This window comes from Macaca mulatta, chromosome 19 (assembly GCF_049350105.2).
Source record: "Macaca mulatta isolate MMU2019108-1 chromosome 19, T2T-MMU8v2.0, whole genome shotgun sequence".
In the NCBI taxonomy this organism is placed as follows: domain Eukaryota; kingdom Metazoa; phylum Chordata; class Mammalia; order Primates; family Cercopithecidae; genus Macaca; species Macaca mulatta.
In genome coordinates, this window is record NC_133424.1 from 64,565,402 (window position 1) to 64,585,791 (window position 20,390).

General features: G+C 45.9%; 1 protein-coding gene and 1 long non-coding RNA gene across 11 annotated transcripts in view; one reads left to right on the forward strand and one right to left on the reverse strand.

The window, feature by feature from the left end:
* On the reverse strand, window positions 1–15,850 carry LOC144337289 (uncharacterized). The gene is made up of 4 exons (XR_013410256.1): window positions 15,660–15,850; window positions 8,582–12,587; window positions 5,928–6,893; window positions 1–1,747 (listed from the first exon to the last, which is right to left on the reverse strand). It is a non-coding gene; the product is annotated as an uncharacterized LOC144337289 (long non-coding RNA).
* ZNF528 (zinc finger protein 528) overlaps window positions 8,987–20,390 on the forward strand; it is a 26,168-nt gene continuing 14,764 nt past the window's right edge. For 3 of the 10 annotated variants that reach the window (XR_013410200.1, XR_013410199.1, XM_001116645.5), the window contains exons 1-4: window positions 8,987–9,041; window positions 9,504–9,756; window positions 13,227–13,294; window positions 13,487–13,568. Coding sequence is in view for 2 of the 10 variants with exons in the window: in XM_001116645.5 (XP_001116645.3) it covers window positions 13,290–13,294; window positions 13,487–13,568 (87 nt within the window). In the remaining 8 variants the exon portion in view is untranslated. Of the gene's footprint in view, window positions 9,042–9,503; window positions 9,757–13,226; window positions 13,311–13,486; window positions 13,569–20,390 lie in introns of all 10 variants that reach the window. The other 7 variants (XR_013410206.1, XR_013410205.1, XM_077981464.1 and 4 more) reach the window with 3 other exon arrangements.

Sequence of the window (20,390 nt, forward strand, 5' to 3'; positions counted from 1 at the left end):
ATTTATAAAGAAAAAGGGGTTTAATGGACTAGCAGTTCCACAGGGTTAGAGATACCTCACAATCATGGCGGAGGGTGGAGGAGCATACGCATGTTTTACATGGTGGCGGGCAAGAGAGAGCCTATGTAGGGAAACTGCCCTTTACAAAACCATAAGATCTCATGACATTTATTCACTATCATGAGAACAGTATGGGAAAATCCCACCCCCATGATTCACGTACCTCCCACTTGGTCCCTCCCACAACATGTGGGGATTATGGGAGCTACAATTCAAGATGGGATTTGGTGGGGACACAGCCAAACCGTATCATTTTGCCCCTGGTCCCTCCCAAATCTCACGTCCTTACATTTCAAAACCAATCATGCCTTCCCAGCAGTCCCCCAAAGTCTTATTTCAGCATTAACTCAAAAGTCCACAGTCCAAAGTTTCATCTGAGACAAGCAAGTCTCTTCTGCTTATGAGCCTGTAAAATCAAAAGCAAGTTAGTTATTTCCTAGGTACAATGGAGGTACAGGCATTGGATAAATAACACCCATTCCAAATGGGAGAAATTGGCCAAAACAGGTCACAGGCCCCATGCAAGTCTGAAATCCAGCAGGACAGTCAAATCTTGAAGCTCTGAAATGATCTCTTTTGACTCCATGTCTCACATCCAGGTCACACTGATGCAAGAGGTGGGTTCCCATGGTCTTGGACACCTCTGCACCTGTGACTTTGCAGGGTACAGCTGCTCTCCTGGCTGTTTTCACAGGCTGGTGTTGAGTGTCTGCTACTTTTCCAGGTACACGCTCCAAGCTGTCGGTGAATGTACCATTCTGGGATCTGGAGGAGGATGGCCCTTTTCTCACAGCTTCACTAGTTAGTGCCCCAGTGAGTATTCTGTGTGGGGGCTCCAACCCCACATTTTACTTCTGCACTGCTCTAGCAGAGGTTCTCCATGAGGGCTCTGCCCCTGCAGCACACCTCTGCTCCAGTTCCCAATAAAGTTCCTCATCTCCATCTGAGACCACCTTCAGCCTGGACTTTTTGGTCGGAACCATTCAACACCATTCTCTAGGAGGCTCCAAACTTTCCCACATCTTCCTGTCTTCTTTTGAGCCCTCCAAACTGTTGCAGCCTTTGCCGGTTACCCAGTTCCAAATTTGCTTCCGCATTTTGAGGTATCCTTATAGCAGCACCCCACTCTACCATTACCAATTTACTGTATTAGTCTGTTCTCATGCTGCTAATAAAGAAATACCCAAGACTGGGTAATTTATGAAGACAAAGAGGTTTAATGGACTCAATTCCACAAGGTCTTGTCCTCTGAGCTTCTGCCACAGGGCCATGTAGACAGCTCTTATCGTGGAGTTTTCCTGCCTCAAATCCTTCAGTGTCCCCTACACTCGCCTGCAGCTTTTCTAAGGTCCTCACGGCAAGGTTGATTCCCGCCCTGGGTGCTTCCCAGCCGCTCCCTCATCGGCCCCTGGAGAGCAGGGACGCAGCCCCAGTCCCAGGGAGGCCGCGAACTCTTCCTGGTCCTGGGATCCTGCAGACCCCGCCCTCTCCTGACTTTCTCCTGCCTTTTTCCTCCTTGATTGGGGGCCCTTCTGCTCCCCAGGTCTCCCCTTTCCGGCCACCGCTTCTCCTGATTTCGAGTGTGGGGACGTGACTTCTATCTCAGGACATTAAGGTTTCTCTCATCCCAAATTCCATCCCACAGAAAAGGTGCTCTTGAGGTGGGGATCTGACTCTAATCCCTTCCCTGTGAATGTGTGGAGGAGAGGAAATAGACAAAATGGTGAGATGGGAAAGAAGAATGAAGGAGACCCATAAACAGATGGCAGCCGGGCGCGATGGCTCATGCCTGTAATCTCAGCACTTTGGGAAGCTGAGGCGGGCAGATTACCTGAGGTCGGGAGTTCAAGACCTGCCTGACCAACATTGAGAAACCCCGTCTCTATAAAAAATACAAAATTAGCCGGGTGTGGTGGCACATGCCTGTAATCCCAGCTACTCTGGAGGCTGAGACAGGAGAATTGCTTGTACCCGGGAGGCGGAGGTTGTGGTGATCCAAGATCGCACCATTGCACTCCAGCCTGGGCGACAAGAGCAAAGCTCCATCTCAAACAAACAAAAACCAGAAAACAGATGGCAAAGTAGATGGTGGATGAAGGATTTGCAGTGAATGAAGATGCTGAGAAAGGAGCAGAGGGAGAAAAGCAACTAGAGAAATTTAGAGAAAAACTGGGTTTCTAGAGAGATAGAGTTCTGCAAGATAGGGAGAGGGGCAGAAAGGAGGAGGCTCCTCCCAGATGCGAGACTTGGGGAGAGAAGGAGGGATTTGGAGCCAGGGCAGACAGAGCAGCATGGTGCTGGGACAGCAAGAGGGGGCAGCCAGTGAGGAGAGCAGAGGGAGAACCACAGCCAGGGAGACCTGGGATCTGGGGGTGCCAGAGAGTGGGGATGGGGGGTGTAGCAGGGAAGAGGGAATTTAACAGGGGAACCTAAGCGGCAGCAAGAGACGGGGGAAGAAAGAGGCAGAAATATATGAAGATTGGAGACAAAGATTGGGCAGAAAGAAGAATAAGAGGTGAAAGAAGTGAGAAAGGAGCAGAACAAGTGGAAGAGAAGGATAGAGGGAAGAGCGGGAGAAGGAAGAAGGGCTTGAAATGAGCAGAATCCTAGGGGAAAAATAAAGAGAAAAACAAGAGCTAGGAAAAGAAGGTGAGAATGAGACGTAGGTAGAGAATGAGGGAGGGAAACACAGTAATGAGGAAACGGGGCACGCTCAGTCCAGATGAATGATGAATTGATTGGATATTATGATTAATTTCTTTATAATAAACATAAAATTTGTTTAAAATATACAGACGAAGATGAGAATTGGAAAACTGTCTATAAGGCATGTGCAATTCATCATTCTTGGTATCAGAGGTTAGCTTCCACTTGCTGTCCTTATTCTGCCAGAGGGCAGTGACTTGACTCATTCAGGTGTGGGTTACTATCTTCACTTCTCTTGGGATGGGGTAGGCTGTGGGCGAGTGTATAAGATAGGAAAAACCAAAATGTTTTTTCTACTCGCACAATCAACACAATAGTGAACACTCAACACAAAATGCCTCATTTCTGGTCATCAAAATGTGTGAGCATAGGGCCGGGCGCGGTGGCTCAAGGGGCCGGGCGCGGTGGCTCAAGCCTGTAATCCCAGCACTTTGGGAGGCCGAGACGGGCGGATCACGAGGTCGGGAGATCGAGACCATCGTGGCTAACATGGTGAAACCCCGTCTCTACTAAAAAATACAAAAAACTAGCCGGGCGAGGTGGCGGGCACCTGTAGTCCCAGCTACTGGGGAGGCTGAGGCAGGAGAATGGCGTAAACCCGGGAGGCGGAGCTTGCAGTGAGCTGAGATCCAGCCACTGCACTCCAGCCTGGGCGGCAGAGCGAGACTCCATCTCAAAAAAAAAAAAAAAAAAAAGTGTGAGCATTACTTCCCACCAACAAGGAATTTTTCATCAGATAAAAACTGGGTGTTCTGTAATTGAACTCAATTTGACACCATTTATAGGGAGTTAGCATTAGATCTCACAGGAGGCTGAGGGGCTCAGTTGCACAAAACTGCCCCCAGAATTTGCTAGAGAGATTTACACAACTCGGAGAAACAGTTTACTTAGGTGTACCTTTTGTTATAAAGGATATTACACAGGATACAGATGAACAGCCAGACGGAAGAGCGTTCCTAATAAATTAATGGAAACAAGTATGTTTTGGAAACCATGGATTTTCTTTCTTTCTTTTTTTTACTTAGATGGAGCCTCGCTCTGTCACCCAAGCTGGAGTGCAGTGGTGCTATCTCGGCTCACTGCAACCTCTACCTCCTGGGTTCAAATGATTCTTCTGCCTCAGACTCCCAAGTAGCTGGGATTACAGGCGTCTGCCACCATGCCTGGCTAATTTTTATATTTTTAGTAGAGACAGGGTATTGCCATGTTGGCCAGGCTGGTCTTGAACTCCTGACCTCAAGTGATCTGCCTGCCTCGGCCTCCCAAAGTGCTGGGATTACAGGTGTGGGCCACTGACCCAGCCCAGGGCTTGAGTTTTAAAGGTGTCACAGTACACCTTGGTTCTCTTTTTTTTATAAACAGGAATTTGTCTTCCTGACCTGAGTATTATCTCTATGTGAGAACAAAGGAGAGAGCGCTGGACTCTGCAGAGTGAAGGGAAAATAGCAAAAAATCCAGATGGGAGGGAACGGATCAAAGGTGTGAACACAGGTAAGAGCTCAGATGGGCAGAGTAGAAGCTGCATGATTTTTTTTTTTTTTTTTTTTTTTGAGACAGGGTCTTGCTCTGTTAGCCAGGTTGGAGTGCAGTGGCAATCATAGCTCATTGCAGCCTGGAACTCTTGGACTCAAGTCATCCTCCTTCCTCTGCCTCCCAAACTGGTGAGATTACAGGTGTGAGCCATTGCACCCTGCAAAGCCACACTAATAAATAGTGCTTGGGAAACTCTGCAACTGGGAGAATTCTGTGGAAAACCAATAGTATAAATCCTGGTTTGTGTGTGTGTGTGTGTGTGTGTGTGTGTGTGTTTTTCTGAGACAGTCTCACTCTGTTGCCCAGGCTAGAGTGCTGTCGCACAATCTTGGCTCACTGCAACCTCTGCCTCACAGGTTCAAGCTAGTGTCCTGCCTCAGCCTCCTGAGTAGCTGGGATTACTGGTGCCTGCCACCATCCTTGGCTAATTTTTGTATTTTGAGTAGAGATGGGGTTTCACCAAGTTGGCCAGGCTGGTCTTGAACTCCTGTCCTCAGTTGATCCGCCTGCCTCAGCCTCCCAAAGTGCTGGGATTACAGGTGTGAGCCACCGTGCCTGGCCTAAATCCTGTTAGTTTTGAATGGAAATTTTCTTTTTTTTTTTTTTCTGGGACAGGTTCTTGCTCCGAGACAATGGCAAGTACAAACTAGGTTTACTGTAAATATGAGAAAGGGAAAAAATGCTTTTACTGTATTAGAAGACTTGAAATCGCATGAAGGGATTCCAGTCTTTTGTTGTTGTTGTTTTAGCTATTTTAAGTGTTTGGTTTTGTCTTTCTACATAACTGCTAACCTTGTTAGTATCTGCAGAATGCCTTAATTAGGAAAGCTATTAACCCTATGTGTCAGGTTTGTGTAATTTCATATTGTTTTATATGGAGTCTTCGAATAAATGTATATGGTATATGTCTCTATATGCTGTCTTTGACTTCTTTCATCAGCATTTGGTAGTTGTAACATAACAGTTCTATGAATGTTTGACATGTATTTCTTTGACCTTTTTTTTAATGGAGCAATCATACATAGTATTTTATTTTTAATATCAGGTTTCATGTGTAAATTCCTAGTGTATAGAAATATACAAGATGATGATTATTATTATGAGACAGGATCTTACTCTGTCATCCAGGCTGGAGTGCAATGGAGCAGTCTCAGCTACTGCAACCTCTATCCTGCAGGCTTAAGTCATCCTCCCACCTCAGCTTCCCGAGTAGCTGGCACTGCAGGCATGGGCCACCATGGCCTGTTAAATTTTTGGGTTTTATAGTGGGTTTCACCATGTTACCCAGCTGGTCTCAAACTCCTGAGCTCGAGTGATGTGCCCACCTTGGCCTCCCAAAGTGCTGGGATTACAGGCATAAGCCACCATGCCTGGCTGATGAAATATACAATATTTTTGTAGGTTGATCTTATACTTTGCTACCTTTACATTGTTCTAGAGATTTTTGTAGATTTTTTTTTGGAATTTTCTACATAAAATCATTTCATCAGTTTCCTATTGCTATACACAGCGCTTGGCTTAAAACAACAAAAATTTATTATTTTGCAATTCTGTAAGTCACATATCTAATATGGGTCCACAGTTCTGTGACTCTTCATGAATCTCCAGGGGAGAATTTGTTTCCTTACCTTTTGTAGGTTCCAGAGGCCACTTACATCCTTTGACTCATGGTCCACTTCCTCCATCTTTAAAGGCGAGAAAAAAATCTCTATCCCTCTATTTTCAACACGTCACCACTGTCTCTGTCCCTTGGTGTCCACCTGCACCCTTCTGATATTGAACCTTGTGATTCTATCCCTTTGACCATATAATTCAGGATAATGTCTTATCTAAACATTCTTAACTAGACCACATTTGCAAACTCCCTTTTGACATGTCCAGTAACACGTTACAGGGATGAAGATACCTTCCTTTGGGGAAGGTATTAGCCTGCACAACCATCGTATTTTCTGTTGGTACACTATTGTTTTTTCTCCTGTCCTCAGGCCACCCTCCTTCCCCAGCCTCCCAAAGCACTGTGATTCCAGGCCTCGGACACCACATCCAGCCTGTCACTTTTATTTCATTTTCCTTTATTTCACTGGCTGGAACCTTTGATATTGTGTGGAACAGTAGTGATGAGAGGAGACATCCTTGCCATCATCCCAACCTCTGGGGGAAACTATGCTTTCCCCAGTATGTATGATGATTCTGTAAGGGTTGGTAGGTGATCTTGAGTTGAGGAAGTTTCCCATGATACTGTTTTCCATACTGACTGCAGTATTTCAGATTCCCACAACATGTACCAAGATAGTTTCTCCACATCCTTGCTTGTGAAGCAGGTTCACTGCACACTGGTTGCCAATGTGTCTGAGTTGAGTGAGAGAGAATCTCACGCAAACACAGTAAGTTACATGAAGTGGATTTGTTACATACAGATCAGCAGATGCCTAGGATTCATGTGTTCTGCTCCCCAAGGCTCAGGAAAAACACCCAGTGCAGATGCAGTCTCTCTCTGTGTGTTCAACTTGCATCACAACTTGCATCACAGTTGCGGGAGGCTGGAAGGCAGCCCATCCTGGGTTTCATGCTCCAGGGATGCATGGCACATTGGCCTAAAGCAACAAAGGGCATCCTGTTCTGGGGGTCTGGAACACATCCTGTCCTTTTCTCACCACTCCCTTCCTCTCAGGATGTTGCTTTTCCAGCACATTCTATATTCATTCTTGGGAACTACAAGTGAGAAGTCAGATGCAACTGGGCCAATTCAGCCCCACTTGAATGCTGTCCTGCAGTCTCTCCGCCAATCCAGATACCCTTTTATTTTTATATTTTTTGAGACAGCGTCTCGCTCTGTCTCCCAGGCTGGAGTGCAGTGATGCAATCTTGGCTTACTGCACCTCCACCTCCTGGATTCAAGCAATTCTTGTGTCTCAGCCTCTCGAGTAGCTGGGACTACAGGCATGTGCCACCATCCCTGGCTAATATATATATATATACATATTTCGTATTTTTAGTAGAGATGCGGTTTCACCATGTCGGCCAGGCTGGTCTCTAACTCCCGACCTCAGGTGATCTGCCTGCCTCGGCCTCCCAAAGTGTTGGGATTACAGGCATGAGCCACCACGCCTGGCCCAGATATCCCCTTTAATAAAGCTAGTCCACTGACCTCCCTGGATCTGGAGATAGAGGCTAGTCTCAGGAGATTGAAGTAATACCTTGACTGGCAGAATCTCAGGGCAACATCATTGAGGTACAGCCAGTTGCATTTCACTAGGCTCAAGAGGATTGCTGCCTCCAGCAGGATAACCAGGCCTGCCTGGAGCAGTGCCATAGTCCAGGATCCCAGTGACCGAGGTGAGAAGTTGGTACTCAGATCAAAGAAAAGTTCTTCAGGTGACCCCACTGTCTGCAGCCAGTGGGCCTGCTTGTGGGTCTTAGGTATTTGCGTTTCAAAAATAACCTGAGGTCCTGATGTGGGGTCCTTATCTCCCATGCAAGGTGACTCATGCCTATAATCCCAGCACTTCGGGAGGAGCAGATGGGAAGATTGCTTGAGGCTAGAAGCTGGAGACCAGCCTGGGCAACAAAGCCAGACTACATCTCTATTAAAAACAAACACAGAAAATTAGCACAGTGGAGAGGCACAGGCCTTTACTTCCAGCTACTTGCCAGGCTGAGATGGGAGGTGCCCAGGACCCTAGGAAGTCAAGGTTGCAGTGAGCTATGATTGTGCCACTGTTTTCCAGCCTGGGTGGCAGAGACCCTGTCTTAACATTTTAAAAAGCATTAAAAAACTAAGTTGGGCCGGCCATGGTGGCTACTCTGGAGGCTGGGGCAGGGGAATCACTTGAACCGAGGAGGCAAAGGTTACAGTGAGCTGAGTGCGTGCCACTGTACTCCAGCCTGGGCGACAGAGGGAAACTCTGTCTCAACAACAACAACAAAAACTTAGTTGTTTATGACTCTTTTAAAAAGTTATTATTTCTTTTTTTTTTTTTTTTAAAGAAACAGTTGGTAACTTCTCTTTACACAGGCCTTAGTCCTCCATGCCCAACATGATGTCCCAAGGAAAGTCTCTGGAATTGAGCACAGGGTTGACCTTCACCTTCTAGAGTGAATGGGGAAGATAAATGAAAAGTATATATCTTCTGTGGGACATTGGCATGAAATAGAACAATCTACCCTGGCAGGGTTTTGCATTTCACATTTTAGCTTGCATCCCCTTCACAGACAATTCCAAAGTGTGTTAATTCAATTCCTAAAGCTTCCCTTCCCTTCCTCCCTTCCCTTTCCTCCTTACTTTTCTTTCTTGTCCATTTATTTTCGTTTTTTCTCTCTTTCTTTCTTGGTTTTCTCTTTTTCAACTTCTCTGTTTTCTCTTTATCTCTCTTTACTCTCTCTCTTCTCTCTCTTTCTGCTTCCAGCGTAGGTGGGACTTGAAATTCATTTTAATAGAAGGAATTTGCGTGGATATAATCAACAACCGATTTTGCTCTGCGCAGGCAAGATCCGTTTTCAGATCTCTAAGCGGATCTCGCCTCCAAAACCCTGAAAACAAGCGCGGCCGGTCAGGCAAACAGAAGCGCAGGCCCCGCCCAGGCCTTGTCCCGGTCCGCCGTGGTCCCAGCCAGTCCGGCCTCTAGGATGCGCGCGCAATTTCCCGCAAACCCGGAAGCGGACCGTTGGGGGTGAACGCCTAGAGCGCAGTTTCCGGTAGACCCGGAAGCCCATCGCGTGGAGGAACTGTTTCGTAGGAGCGCGTGAGTTTCCTTTTGTCCCTATTAAATCTAGGCTACCCCGTTCTCCTGCGCTTCTATACCCGGAATCTTAGGGGCGTGCAGACCTTGAAATCGCGGCACTGCTTCCCCCATCCCAAGTAAATTCAGATGTCCTTTGAGAGTCTGGGAGTCGCTTTGTGCGTGTTAAAATCGCTTGGAGGCTGGTCCTGTGCCCGGTCTTTTTGTCATATGCCCACGTAGACACCTCCTATTGTGGGCTTTTCCTGCTTCAAGTCCTTTAGTAACCCCTACACACGCCCCGCACCATGTAAAATCCTCACTGTCCGTTCCCCCAGCCTCACCCTTCTTGCCCGCTGGAGCTCAGCGCCCCAACGGGGCACGAGAGGCCGCGTCCTCTGCCCGGACCTGGTTTCTGCAGACTCCACCCCTCTTCTGACCCACTCTTGCCTTTTTCCTCCTTAATCTGGACCCTCTGTTCCCCAGGCCTCCCTTTCCCAGCCACTGGTTCTCCTGACCCCGAATGTGGGGAGTGACTTCAGTCTCCTGACATCCAGTGTTCTCTCGAGCCAGCTTCCAGCCCACCGAAAATGAGCTTTTCCGGAGATGGGCATCTTACTCCAATACCCTCCCTGTGAATGTGTGGAGAAAAAGAGATGGGAACGAGTCAGAGGAAATAGAGAAATTTTGAAAGAGAAATGAAGAATGAGAGAACCATTGACAGACGGCAAAGTAGAAGGTGAGTGAGGGGTTCGCGGCGGCACAGTGAAAGAAGGTGCCGAGAAAAAAGCAGGGGGAGAAAAGTAACTAAAAAGATAGACAAACCTGGGTCTGTAGAAAGATGAAGTTCAACAAGATAGGGAAGGCTTCTCAGACAGAGAGTGGGGGAGAGGAGGAGGGATTTGGAGCCAGGTCAGATAGAGCAGCGTGGCGCTGGGACAGCCAGAGCGGGCAGCTGGTCACAAGGAGAACAGAGGGAGAACCACAGCAGGGGGAGGCCTGGGATCTGAGGGTGCCAGAGAGTGGGGACAGGGTTGTGTAACATCGAAGATTGAATTTAACAGGGAGAGCCCAAGGGGAGCCAAAATGTGGGAGGAAAGAGGCAGAAATATATGGAGATTAGGGACAGTGAAAGATTGGGCAGAAAGAGGAATCAAGAGGTGAAACAAGTTGTAAAAATGGATCAGAACAGGCGGGAGAGAAAGAATAGAAAGAAGAATGGGACAAAGAGAAGAGGAGGGACTCAAGATGAACACAATCCTAGGGAAAAATAAAGAGGAAAAAAACAGCTAGGGAAAAAAGATGAGAATGAGAGATATGTACAGAATGAGGGAGGGAAACAGTAGTGAGGAAAGGGGGACACTGGTTACAGATGAGTGGTGAGTTGATTGGAAATTGTGATTGAATTGTGACGTATTAATTTCTCTATAATATAAAATCTGTTTAAAATACATGAGGCTAGGGGCTGTGGCTAACACGTGTAATACCAGTACTTTGGGAGGCTGAGGTGGGCAGATCACTTGAGGTCAGGAGTTGAGTGAGACCAGTCTGGCCAACATGGTGAAACCCTGTCTCTAGTAAAAATACAAAAATTAGCTGGGCCTGGTGGCCTGGGCCTGTAATCCCAGCTACTCAGGAGGCTGAGGCAGGAGAATTGCTTAATCCTGGGAGGCAGAGGTTGCAGTGAGCTGAGATTGCGTCACTGCACTCCAGGTTAGGTGACAGAGCAAGACTCCATCTCAAAAAAAAAAAATAAGGCCGGGCGCGGTGGCTGAAGCCTGTAATCCCAGTACTTTGGGAGGCCGAGGCGGGTGGATCACGAAGTCAGGAGATCTAGACCATCCTGGCTAACATGGTGAAACCCCGTCTCTACTAAAAATACAAAAAACTAGCCGGGCGTGGTGGCGGGCGCCTGTAGTCCCAGCTACTCGGAGGCTGAGGCAGGAGAATGGCGTAAACCCGGGAGGCAGAGCTTGCAGTGAGCCGAGATCGCGCCACTGCACTCCAGCCTGGGTGACACAGCGAGACTCCGTCTCAAAAAAAAAAAAAAAAAATAATAATAATAATAATAACCACAGATGAAGATGAGAATTGGAACACTATTTCTAAGGCATGTGCGTTTTATAATTCCTGGCATCAGAGGTTAGCTTCCGCTTGTAATCTGTATTCTGCTAGGGGGCGGTGACTTGGCTCATTCAGGTGTGGTTCACTCTCTTCTCTTTTCTTTGGATGGACTAGGGCGTGAGCGAGTGTATAAGATAGGAAAAACTAAAGTGGTTTTTGTGCTCACAGTGAATACAATACAGAGCACGGCACCCAGAATGCCTCATCTCTGCTCACCAAAATCATATGGGAATTACTTGTCACCAACAAGCAGTTCTTCATCAGACAGCACCTGGGTGTTCTGTAATTTTACTCAGTTTAACTGGTTAGTGTAGGAACAGTCACACACACATTTTGATCACGAGAGGTGAGGTATTCTCTTGGGTGTGAGAGTAGTAAAAACTGTGGTTTTTTTTCCTGTCTCAAACAGTAAGGGCAGGAATTTTCCAATAGGCCCACCCACCTGTCTCTAGGACTGTGTTCTTACTCAGTAGTGACTGGGAATTGTCTGTCCCTGCTCCTGGCTGCTGCTGACGCTGAGACTGTGTGCCAGAGGCCAGCCCCATGCACACTCTCCTGATGCCATGGCACCCCTCCTCCACAGTGTCATCAATTTTTATTTCAAGGGAATTATTTTGGTCATTGTACCCAGATGGAGCTGTTGCCCATTAAAACACACGCACATACCTTTATTCTTCCCACTATTTCATCCTCAAAAGAAAAAACAAAGTATTAGCTACGTTTTTACTTGCAGTAAGTCTGCCTCTTCTGTGCTCCATGTAAGAGCACAATATACCAAAATCTTGTTTACGCTGTCTCTCACTCTTTCCTCCACTTCTTGCTTGACCGCATCCAATCAGGTTTTGACATGAACCACTCCTCTGCTCCTTTTTTTTATCTGAGTCACCAGTGACTTCTCTGTTTGTAAATCTAGTTATTTTTTCATTTAATTTTTAGAGACAAAGTCTTGCTGTGTCACCCAAGCTGGCATGCAGTGGCACAGTCATAGTTCACCATAACCTCAAACCCCTGGGCTCCAGCAATCCTCCCATCTCAGCCTCTGGAGTAGAAGGACTATGGGCCTGTCCCTCTACCTGGCTGATTAAAAAAATTTTTTTTAGAGACAGAGTCTTACTACATTGCCCAGGCTGGTCTTGAACTTCTGACTTCTAGCCATCCTGCAAACAAGTCCCAGCGTGCTGGGATTAGAGGCACGAGCCCCTGTACCCTGCTTAAATCCGACTTTGAATTTTCCATCCTCATCTGTCTTTTTCTGTCAGCAGCATGTTTCACAGCTGATCACTCTATTTTTTCTCAGCTTTGAAGATACTGCTCATATTTTTAAAAATCTGTTTAAAATTTTTCTCATCACTGTAGTGTCTTACCAGTTACCTCTGCTGGTGTCTTCTGAAGTGTCTTCTCTGAATATGGAAATGTCACCCAGTTTAGTCGTTAAACCTGTTCTGTCTGCCCACACCCTCTGCTTTTCCTTTTGATCTCATCTATGGCTTTAAACACCACCACCATGTCTCCATTTTCCCTCACCACCCACCCCGGTCCCCTGAATTCCAAAATCCTGTATCCAGTGGTGTTCTCAACATCTCTGCTGGGACATCCACAGGGATCTCCACCTCTACGTGTCCAAAAGAGACCTCCTGAACTCCCTCAAACGTGTTCTCCCTACAGTGCTGCGTAGCTCAGATGACGGATGCCTTGTACTTTCTGGGGGTTAACTAAACCTGTCAAAATGTGCTTAAAATATATGAGACACTATTTATGTTTTAATTTCTAAGGTAAAGAATAAATGACATGTTTACTTAAAATGATTGAGGAAATCGATTGTTTCAAAATTTCTTTTGATGTGTGGGAGAAAATATTTGAAGAGCTCAACCCTGCCTGATCTGCTTCCCCAGGACCTCTCTGACCTCATCTCCTGCCTCTGTTCTTCCCGCTCCCTCTACTGCAACTAGACAGCCCCCTTTCCTTTTCCGAGAGCGTTTTGTATTTTTAAAATAAGTGCTTGATCGAAGTATGATTGTAGAAATCACACAGTTTATTGCCACATGAAGAATTTATTTTTATTTTTATTTTTATTTTTTTTTTTAGGTTCACAAATTTTAAGAAAGGGAGAATAAAGTGGAGAAATCTCAGAGGGAATCCACTCAACAGATGAGGTACCTTAACTACATGGTGGGTGAATTCCAAAATGGTTAACATCTGTTTGCTGAGTTAGGCTAAATCAGGCCTATGTAGAAAGTCACAGTTTGAGGATTACCTCAGGGGGAGGTCTTCCCTTTTTGTGTAGCTATGACACAGGAAGGATGTACGTTGATTCTAAGCCCTAAACAGCGTATTTTGGCATTCAGGATTCACTTCCAAAGAGACATATTATGCAAGGAAGCAACTCGGAAAATGAAAGAGAAGGAGTCAGGAATGGCCCTTACTCAGGTAAGGTAATATTCTCAGTGGATTGTTCTGTCTCTGTTTCTTCCTAAAATGCCAGGCCTTGGAGTTGCTAATCTTTGACTCTGAAGCATCCTGCCTGACACGTTTGCTAGCACTTACCCATGGCTTCTTCCAGTCCTTCATTTCCGCTTGAGATTTCAGTTCACTGTGGCCCAGTGACACGAACTTGGAAAGAGCCTGCACTGGGCATGGTCCTGGGAAGGGCTCACACCCAGACATGGATGGATATGGGGTATGGGTCCCATGGTGTCAGTGCTGCTGGGCAGCGGGATTGTTAAGGGATCACATCTGGATGCACTGTCAGTGTTCTGTGGACTAGAATTAGAGAAGCTGCGTGTCATAGTTTCAAGTTCCTTTCTTTCGTTTTTCTTTTCTTTTCTTTTTTTTTTTTTTTTGTGAGACAGAGTCTTGCTTTGTTGCCCAGACTGGAGTGCAGTGGCATGATCCCTGCTCATTGCAACCTCCGCCTCCCAGGTTCAAAGGTTTCTTCCACCTCAGCCTCTCGTGTAGCTGGGATTACAGGTGTGCACCACCACTCCAGTCTAATTTTTGTGTTTCTAGTAGAGATGGGGTTTCGCCATGTTGGTCAGGTTGATCTTGAATGCCAGCCTGAAGTGATTCAGTCAGCTCGGCCTCCCGAAGTGCTGGGTTTACAGGCATGAGCCACCTCACCCAGCCACAAGTTACATATTAATGTGCGTATTTGGTAAATTCTGGAAAAAGAGTTCACAAAAGGGAAATATTTTCTGCCTGATTTTGGATTACAGTGGAAGCTAAACAAGTGAGTAACTTAACTCAGATTATCTTAATGTTTGGTAAAGTAATGGAATGTTTAGATAAAGACATCAGTGATAGTGTTTTATTCCCTTTATAAACTGTTCTATTTTAAAATATGAAATCAAGTTTAATGTCTTAACAGCAAGAGATTCAAAAGCATTTACAAATCTGTCACCTTTTCCTGTTTTTTGTCTCTGTCTCTGACTTGGTTCAGGGAGGACATTCTGTTGTCATTCTTAGCACATCCCTTCCACAGAGACTGGTGCTCCTGCAGGAAGTCTTGTACAACTGCTGTGCTAGTCGAAAAAGGTTATAATTTTGCTTAGAGATTGCAGTAGAATTTCCCCTCCCCTCCTCTCCCCTCCCTTCCCCACCCTTCCCCTTTCCTCCCCTTCCTTTTCTCTCCTTTTTTCTTTTTTTTTTTTTTTTTTTTAAAAAAGGAGATGGAATCTCACTATGTTGCCTAGGCTGGTTTTGTACTTGTGGGATCAAGCCATCTTCCTGCCTTGGCCTCCCAAAGCGCTGGGATTACAGGTGTGAGCCACTGTGCCCAGCCTAGAATTTCTTTCTCTCTAGAGAGGAGGAAATCATATTCTTGTACCACCAATTATTATGAAGAATTTTTTATTTTAAGCAATGAAATTATGTGTATTTTTTAATAGGAAAAGTCCAAACAAACATGCAGCTTATTAGCACAGCAAATACAAAGCATCCCATCCGCTGTCCAGCCTTCCACTCTCTCTCATATCTCATTGGGGAGCCACTGTTGTCAGCTCTGTGTCAAGAGTCCTCTCAAGTCCTAGACAAATGTATTTACATAGCATTGTGATAACATGCTTTTAAGTCCTCAGTGGTTGTTTTGTTGTGATATTTTATTCTGAAAGTTGTGAAAATTTGTGTGTTTTCATGTTAGGAAGATGGATTGCTTGCCCTTTACATCCTCATGTGAATGTTCTCTGAATTAGAAATCAGTCACCTCTCTCAGAAGTTCGAGACCAAGCTGGCCAACGTGATAAAAACCCGTCTCTACCAAAAATACAAAAAATTAGTAAGGCCACACGTGGTGGCTCATGCCTGTAATCCCAGCACTTTGGGATGCTGAGGCCGGTGAAACATGAGGTCGGGAGTTCCAAGATCAGCCTGGCCAAGATGGTGAAACCCCATCTCTACTAAAAAATACAAAAATTAGCCAGGTGTGGTGGCAGGCGCCTGTAATTCCAGGTACTCGAGAGGCTGAGGCAGAAGAATTGATTGAACCTGGGAGGTGGAGGTTGCAGTGAGCTGAGATCACGCCACTGCACTCCAGCCTGGGTGACAAAGCGAAACTCTGTCTCAAAAAAAAAACATTAGTTGGGTGTGGTGGCTCACACCTATAATCTCAGCACTTTGAGATGCCAAGGCAGGTGGATCACCTGAGCCCAAGAGTTCAAGACCAGCCTGGCCAACATAGTGAAACCCTGTCTCTACTGGTAAAAAAAAAAAAAACAAAAATTAGCCAGGTGTGGTGGCAGGTGCCTGTAATCCCAGGTACTCAGGAGGCTGAGGCTGAGGAATTGCTTGAACTTGGGAGGCCGAGGCTGCAATAAGCTGAAATTGCACCACTGCCCTCCCCCCGCCCCCCAAAAAAGGAGAGAGAAGTCAGGAGTTTGTGGTTTCCTCTGCATGATGCCACGTCATGCCAGGCAGGGGCTCCAGCAAATGGGTGTCACACATTTTTCCCATGGGGCTCCCAGCAGGTTCACTTGGTGCTGGTGCCTCTCTGGGTGCAAGAACTTCCTGAGTGGCTTCTGGATTTCTCACAAAGGCAGTTGGCCTATCTATTGTTGAATTTGTGTCTCCATGGAGATAAAATGGTCTGTGGCTTCCTATTCCTGTATCTTGCTGATAGGACTCTGAGTATACTTGTAGATTTCATACACAGGTCTGGAATGTCTTTTAGTTAGATGCCTTGTAGATTTACTAAGGGAGATGTAGGATGTTTCTTTGTGTGTATGTCATTGTATAAATAGTGCTGCTAACGAAGGAAACTTGTTTTCAATATATTGTTCTTGGTTAATATGCTAAGATTGCATTCTTTTTCTTGATTACAGTCATGTCATTCATTAGTATTAACAGATCCAGCTCTTTTCTGTCACTTTTTCTTTCTACCTTGTCCCTCTGCTTCTTGTCTCTGCTCAGGCATCCCGTGTAGTGAGGATTGGCTACAGCGTAGACCAGCCCCCTTTTCCATCTCTTAAAGTAGAGGAAATCTATTCCATGTTTACTGCTAATTAAGATCTTTCGTGAGATATTCTTGCTTAATATCATGAGGGGTTTTTCTTGTTTTGTTTTCCAGTTTGGTTTTGGCTTGATTTTTTTTTTTTTTTTTTCCGAGACGGAGTGTCGCTCTGTCACCCAGACTGGAGTGCAGTGGCCGGATCTCAGCTCACTGCAAGCTCCACCTCCCGGGTTCATGCCATTCTCCTGCCTCAGCCTCCTGAGCAGCTGGGACTACAGGTGCCTGCCACCTCGCCTGGCTAGTGTTTTGTATTTTTAGTAGAGACGGGGTTTCACCGTGTTAGCCAGGATGGTCTTGATCTCCTGACCTCGTGATCCCGCCCGTCTCGGCCTCCCAAAGTGCTGGGATTACAGACTTGAGCCACTGCACCCAGCCTTTTTTTTTTTTTTTTTATGAGACAGAGTCTCTCTGTCACCCAGACTCAAGTGCAGTGGCACAATCTCAACTCACTTCACCTCCACCTCCTAGGCTTAAGCAATTGCCGTGCCTCAGCCTATGAAGTAGCTGGGATTACAGGTGTGTGCCACCACATTCGGCTAATTTTTGTATTTGTAGGAGAGACGTAGTTTCGCCATGTTGGCTAGGTTGGTCTCAAATTCCTGACCTCATGTGATCTGCCTGCCTCTGCCTTCCAAAATGCTTATTGATATGAGCCACTGCGTCCGGCCAATATGGAGTAATTTCTTTTTTCTTTTTTTTTGAGTCAGAGTCTCACTCTGTCACACAGGCTGGAGGGCAGTGGTGCGATCTCGGCTCATTGTAAGCTCTGCCTCCGAGGTTCATGCCATTCTCCTGCCTCAGCCTCCCAACCATCTGGGACTATAGGCACCTGACACCACGCCCGGCTAATTTTTTGTATTTTTAGTAGAGGCGGGGTTTCACTGTGTGAGCCAGGATGGTCTTGATCTCCTGACCTCATGATCCACCTGCCTCAGCCTCCCAAAGTGCTGGGATTACGGGCATGAGCCACCACTCCCAGCCATATCTAGTAATTTCTTTTTTTTTTTTTTTTTTGAGACTGAGTCTGGCTCTGTTGCCCAGGCTGGAGTGCAGTGGCCGGATCTCAGCTCACTGCAAGCTCCGCCTCCCGGGTTTACGCCATTCTCCTGCCTCAGCCTCCGGAGTAGCTGGGACCACAGGCGCCCGCCACCTCACCCGGCTAGTTTTTTGTATTTTTTAGTAGAGACGGGGTTTCACCGTGTTAGCCAGGATGGTCTCGATCTCCTGACCTTGTGATCCACCCGTCTCAGCCTCCCAAAGTGCTGGGATTACAGGCTTGAGCCACCACGCCCGGCTCTAGTAATTTCTTAAGGTATAGGGTGCTGAGGTATTTTCTTTGCCCTTAATATGTCAACTTAATATACTAATTTCCTGTAACATACCACCTTTTCATTAATGGAATAAATTAGTAAATTTCATTGAATTTTGTTAATATCTAAATAACAATATTTTAATGGACCAATCTATATTTATAGGCCAGAAGCAGTGACGTGTGCCTATAATCCTAGCTTCTTGGGGGAGCTGAGGCGGGAGGATCCATTCAGCCCAGGTTTGAAACTATTCTGGACAACCTAGTGAGACCCTGTCTGAAATTTAAAAAATATTATATTTTTGAATATGGATATTCAGTAGAGATTGGAGTTCAAGTTTCTGTAGTTTTACATGGTCTCCCATTTTTAATCACCTACCATATGTTTATAAACTAAATTGGTACAATTTATACATTTTTATTGTTGCAAACATGCTGAAATACACATTAGGAAAAATAGTACTTACAAGTAGGCACAGTAGTGCATGCCTTTAGTTTCCCACTTGGGAGACTGACGAGGAAGGATCCTTTGACGCCAGGAGTTCAAGGTTGTGGTGCACTATGAATAGCCACTGCCATCCAATTTGGACACTGTATTGAGACCCTGTGTCTAAAAATTGCAAACCAAACTATTGATGAAAAATATCATGTAAAAAATAGGTCACTGGGGCTGGGTGCAGTGGCTCATGCCTGTAATCCCAGCACTTCGGGAGGCCGAGGTGGGTGGATCAAAAGGTCAGGAGTTTGAAACCAGCGTGGCCAACATAGTGAAACCCCGTCTCTACTAAAAGCACAAAAATTAGCCAGGCGTGGTGGCGCGTGCCTGTAGTCCCGTCTACATGGGCAGCTGAGGTAGGAGAATCGCTTGAACCTAGGAGGCGGAGTTTGTAGTGGTGAGCCGAGATCGCGCCACTGCACTCCAGCCTGGGCAACAGGGCAAGACTCCATCTCAAAAAAAAAAAAATAGGTCAGAGAGACAACTCCTCTTATTTCAGCTGATGTGTGTAAGTGTATATGTGTACTAATGTATATGAGTGTTAGTGTGTATAAGTGTGTACATGTGGTGTGTGGATGAGTGCACAGATGAGCAAGCCTATGATTTTTATGAATGGCATGTCATTTTATATAAATTTTATACTTTTTAATGAGTTCAGATTACGTCTTAAGTATTTACCAGGTTCAAATTTTTCTATACTATCATGCTAATGAGCTGATAGCTATAAGAATAAGAATGTATTATGGTGACATATAATATATTATATATATGCAGAGATAATGACCTTTTAGGCAGTTTGGTGTTTTTAATCCTTGAACTTATTTTAAGTTTACTGAATTAGGTAAGTGTCAATTTTCTTTTGATGCTATCTGTTACTTAACTGTTTGATTCTTTAGGTTTGATTCTAATGTCCAGACACCTGGGATCCGGTGCTTACACTGCCATTTTTAGTCCTGACTCCTGGGGGGAGTTTCCTAGAATATATGTGAAAGAGTTGTCTCTTCAGTAAGATAGGAACAGACCATTCTTTCTTTTTTTGTTTTTTTTAGATGGAGTCTTGCTCTATCACCCATTCTGGAGTGCAGTGGCGAGATCTTGGCTCACTGCAACCTCCGCCTCCCAGGTTCATGCAATTCTCCTGCCTCAGCCTCCCAAGTAGCTGGGATTACAGGTGTGTGCTACCACACCCAGCTAATTTTTGTATTTTTAGCAGAGACTGAGTTTCACCATGTTGACCAGGATGCTCTCAATCTCTTGACCTTGTGATCCGCCTGCCTTGTGATCCTCCAGTTCATGTAAAGCATTTAGAATAGTGCCTATCACATGGAAAATGTTCCATTCAGCCATTGCTATTGTTATCACAGCTTTCAGATTTTGACCATTTTTTATTTTATTTATTTGTTTTTTTGAGTCAGAGTGTTACTCTTGTCTGTTGCTCAGGCTGGAGTGCAGTGGCATGATCTCAGCTCACTGCAGACTCCGTCTCCCAGGTTCAAGAGATTCTCCTGTCTCAGCCTCCTGAGTAGCTAGGATTACAGGCTCTCACCACCACACCTGGCTAAGTTTTTTCTATTTTTAGTAGAGACAGGGTTTTACCATGTTGGCCAGGCTGGTCTTGAACTCCTGACCTCAGGTGATCCACCTGCCTTGGCCTCCCAAAGTGCTGGGATTACAGGCATGAGCCACTGTACCTGGCCAAGATTTTGTCCATTCTTAAAAACTACAGTAGGTTGGGGCCGGGCATGGTGGCTGACATCTGTAATCCCAGCAATTTGGGAGGCCAAGGCGGGCAGATCAGGAGGTCAAGAGAGCGAGACCATCCTGGCCAACATGGTGAAACCCCATCTCTACTAAAAATACAAAAAATTAGCCGGTCGTGGTGGCAGGTACCTGTAATCCCAGCTACATGGGAGGCTGAGGCAGGAGAATCACTTGAACCTGGGA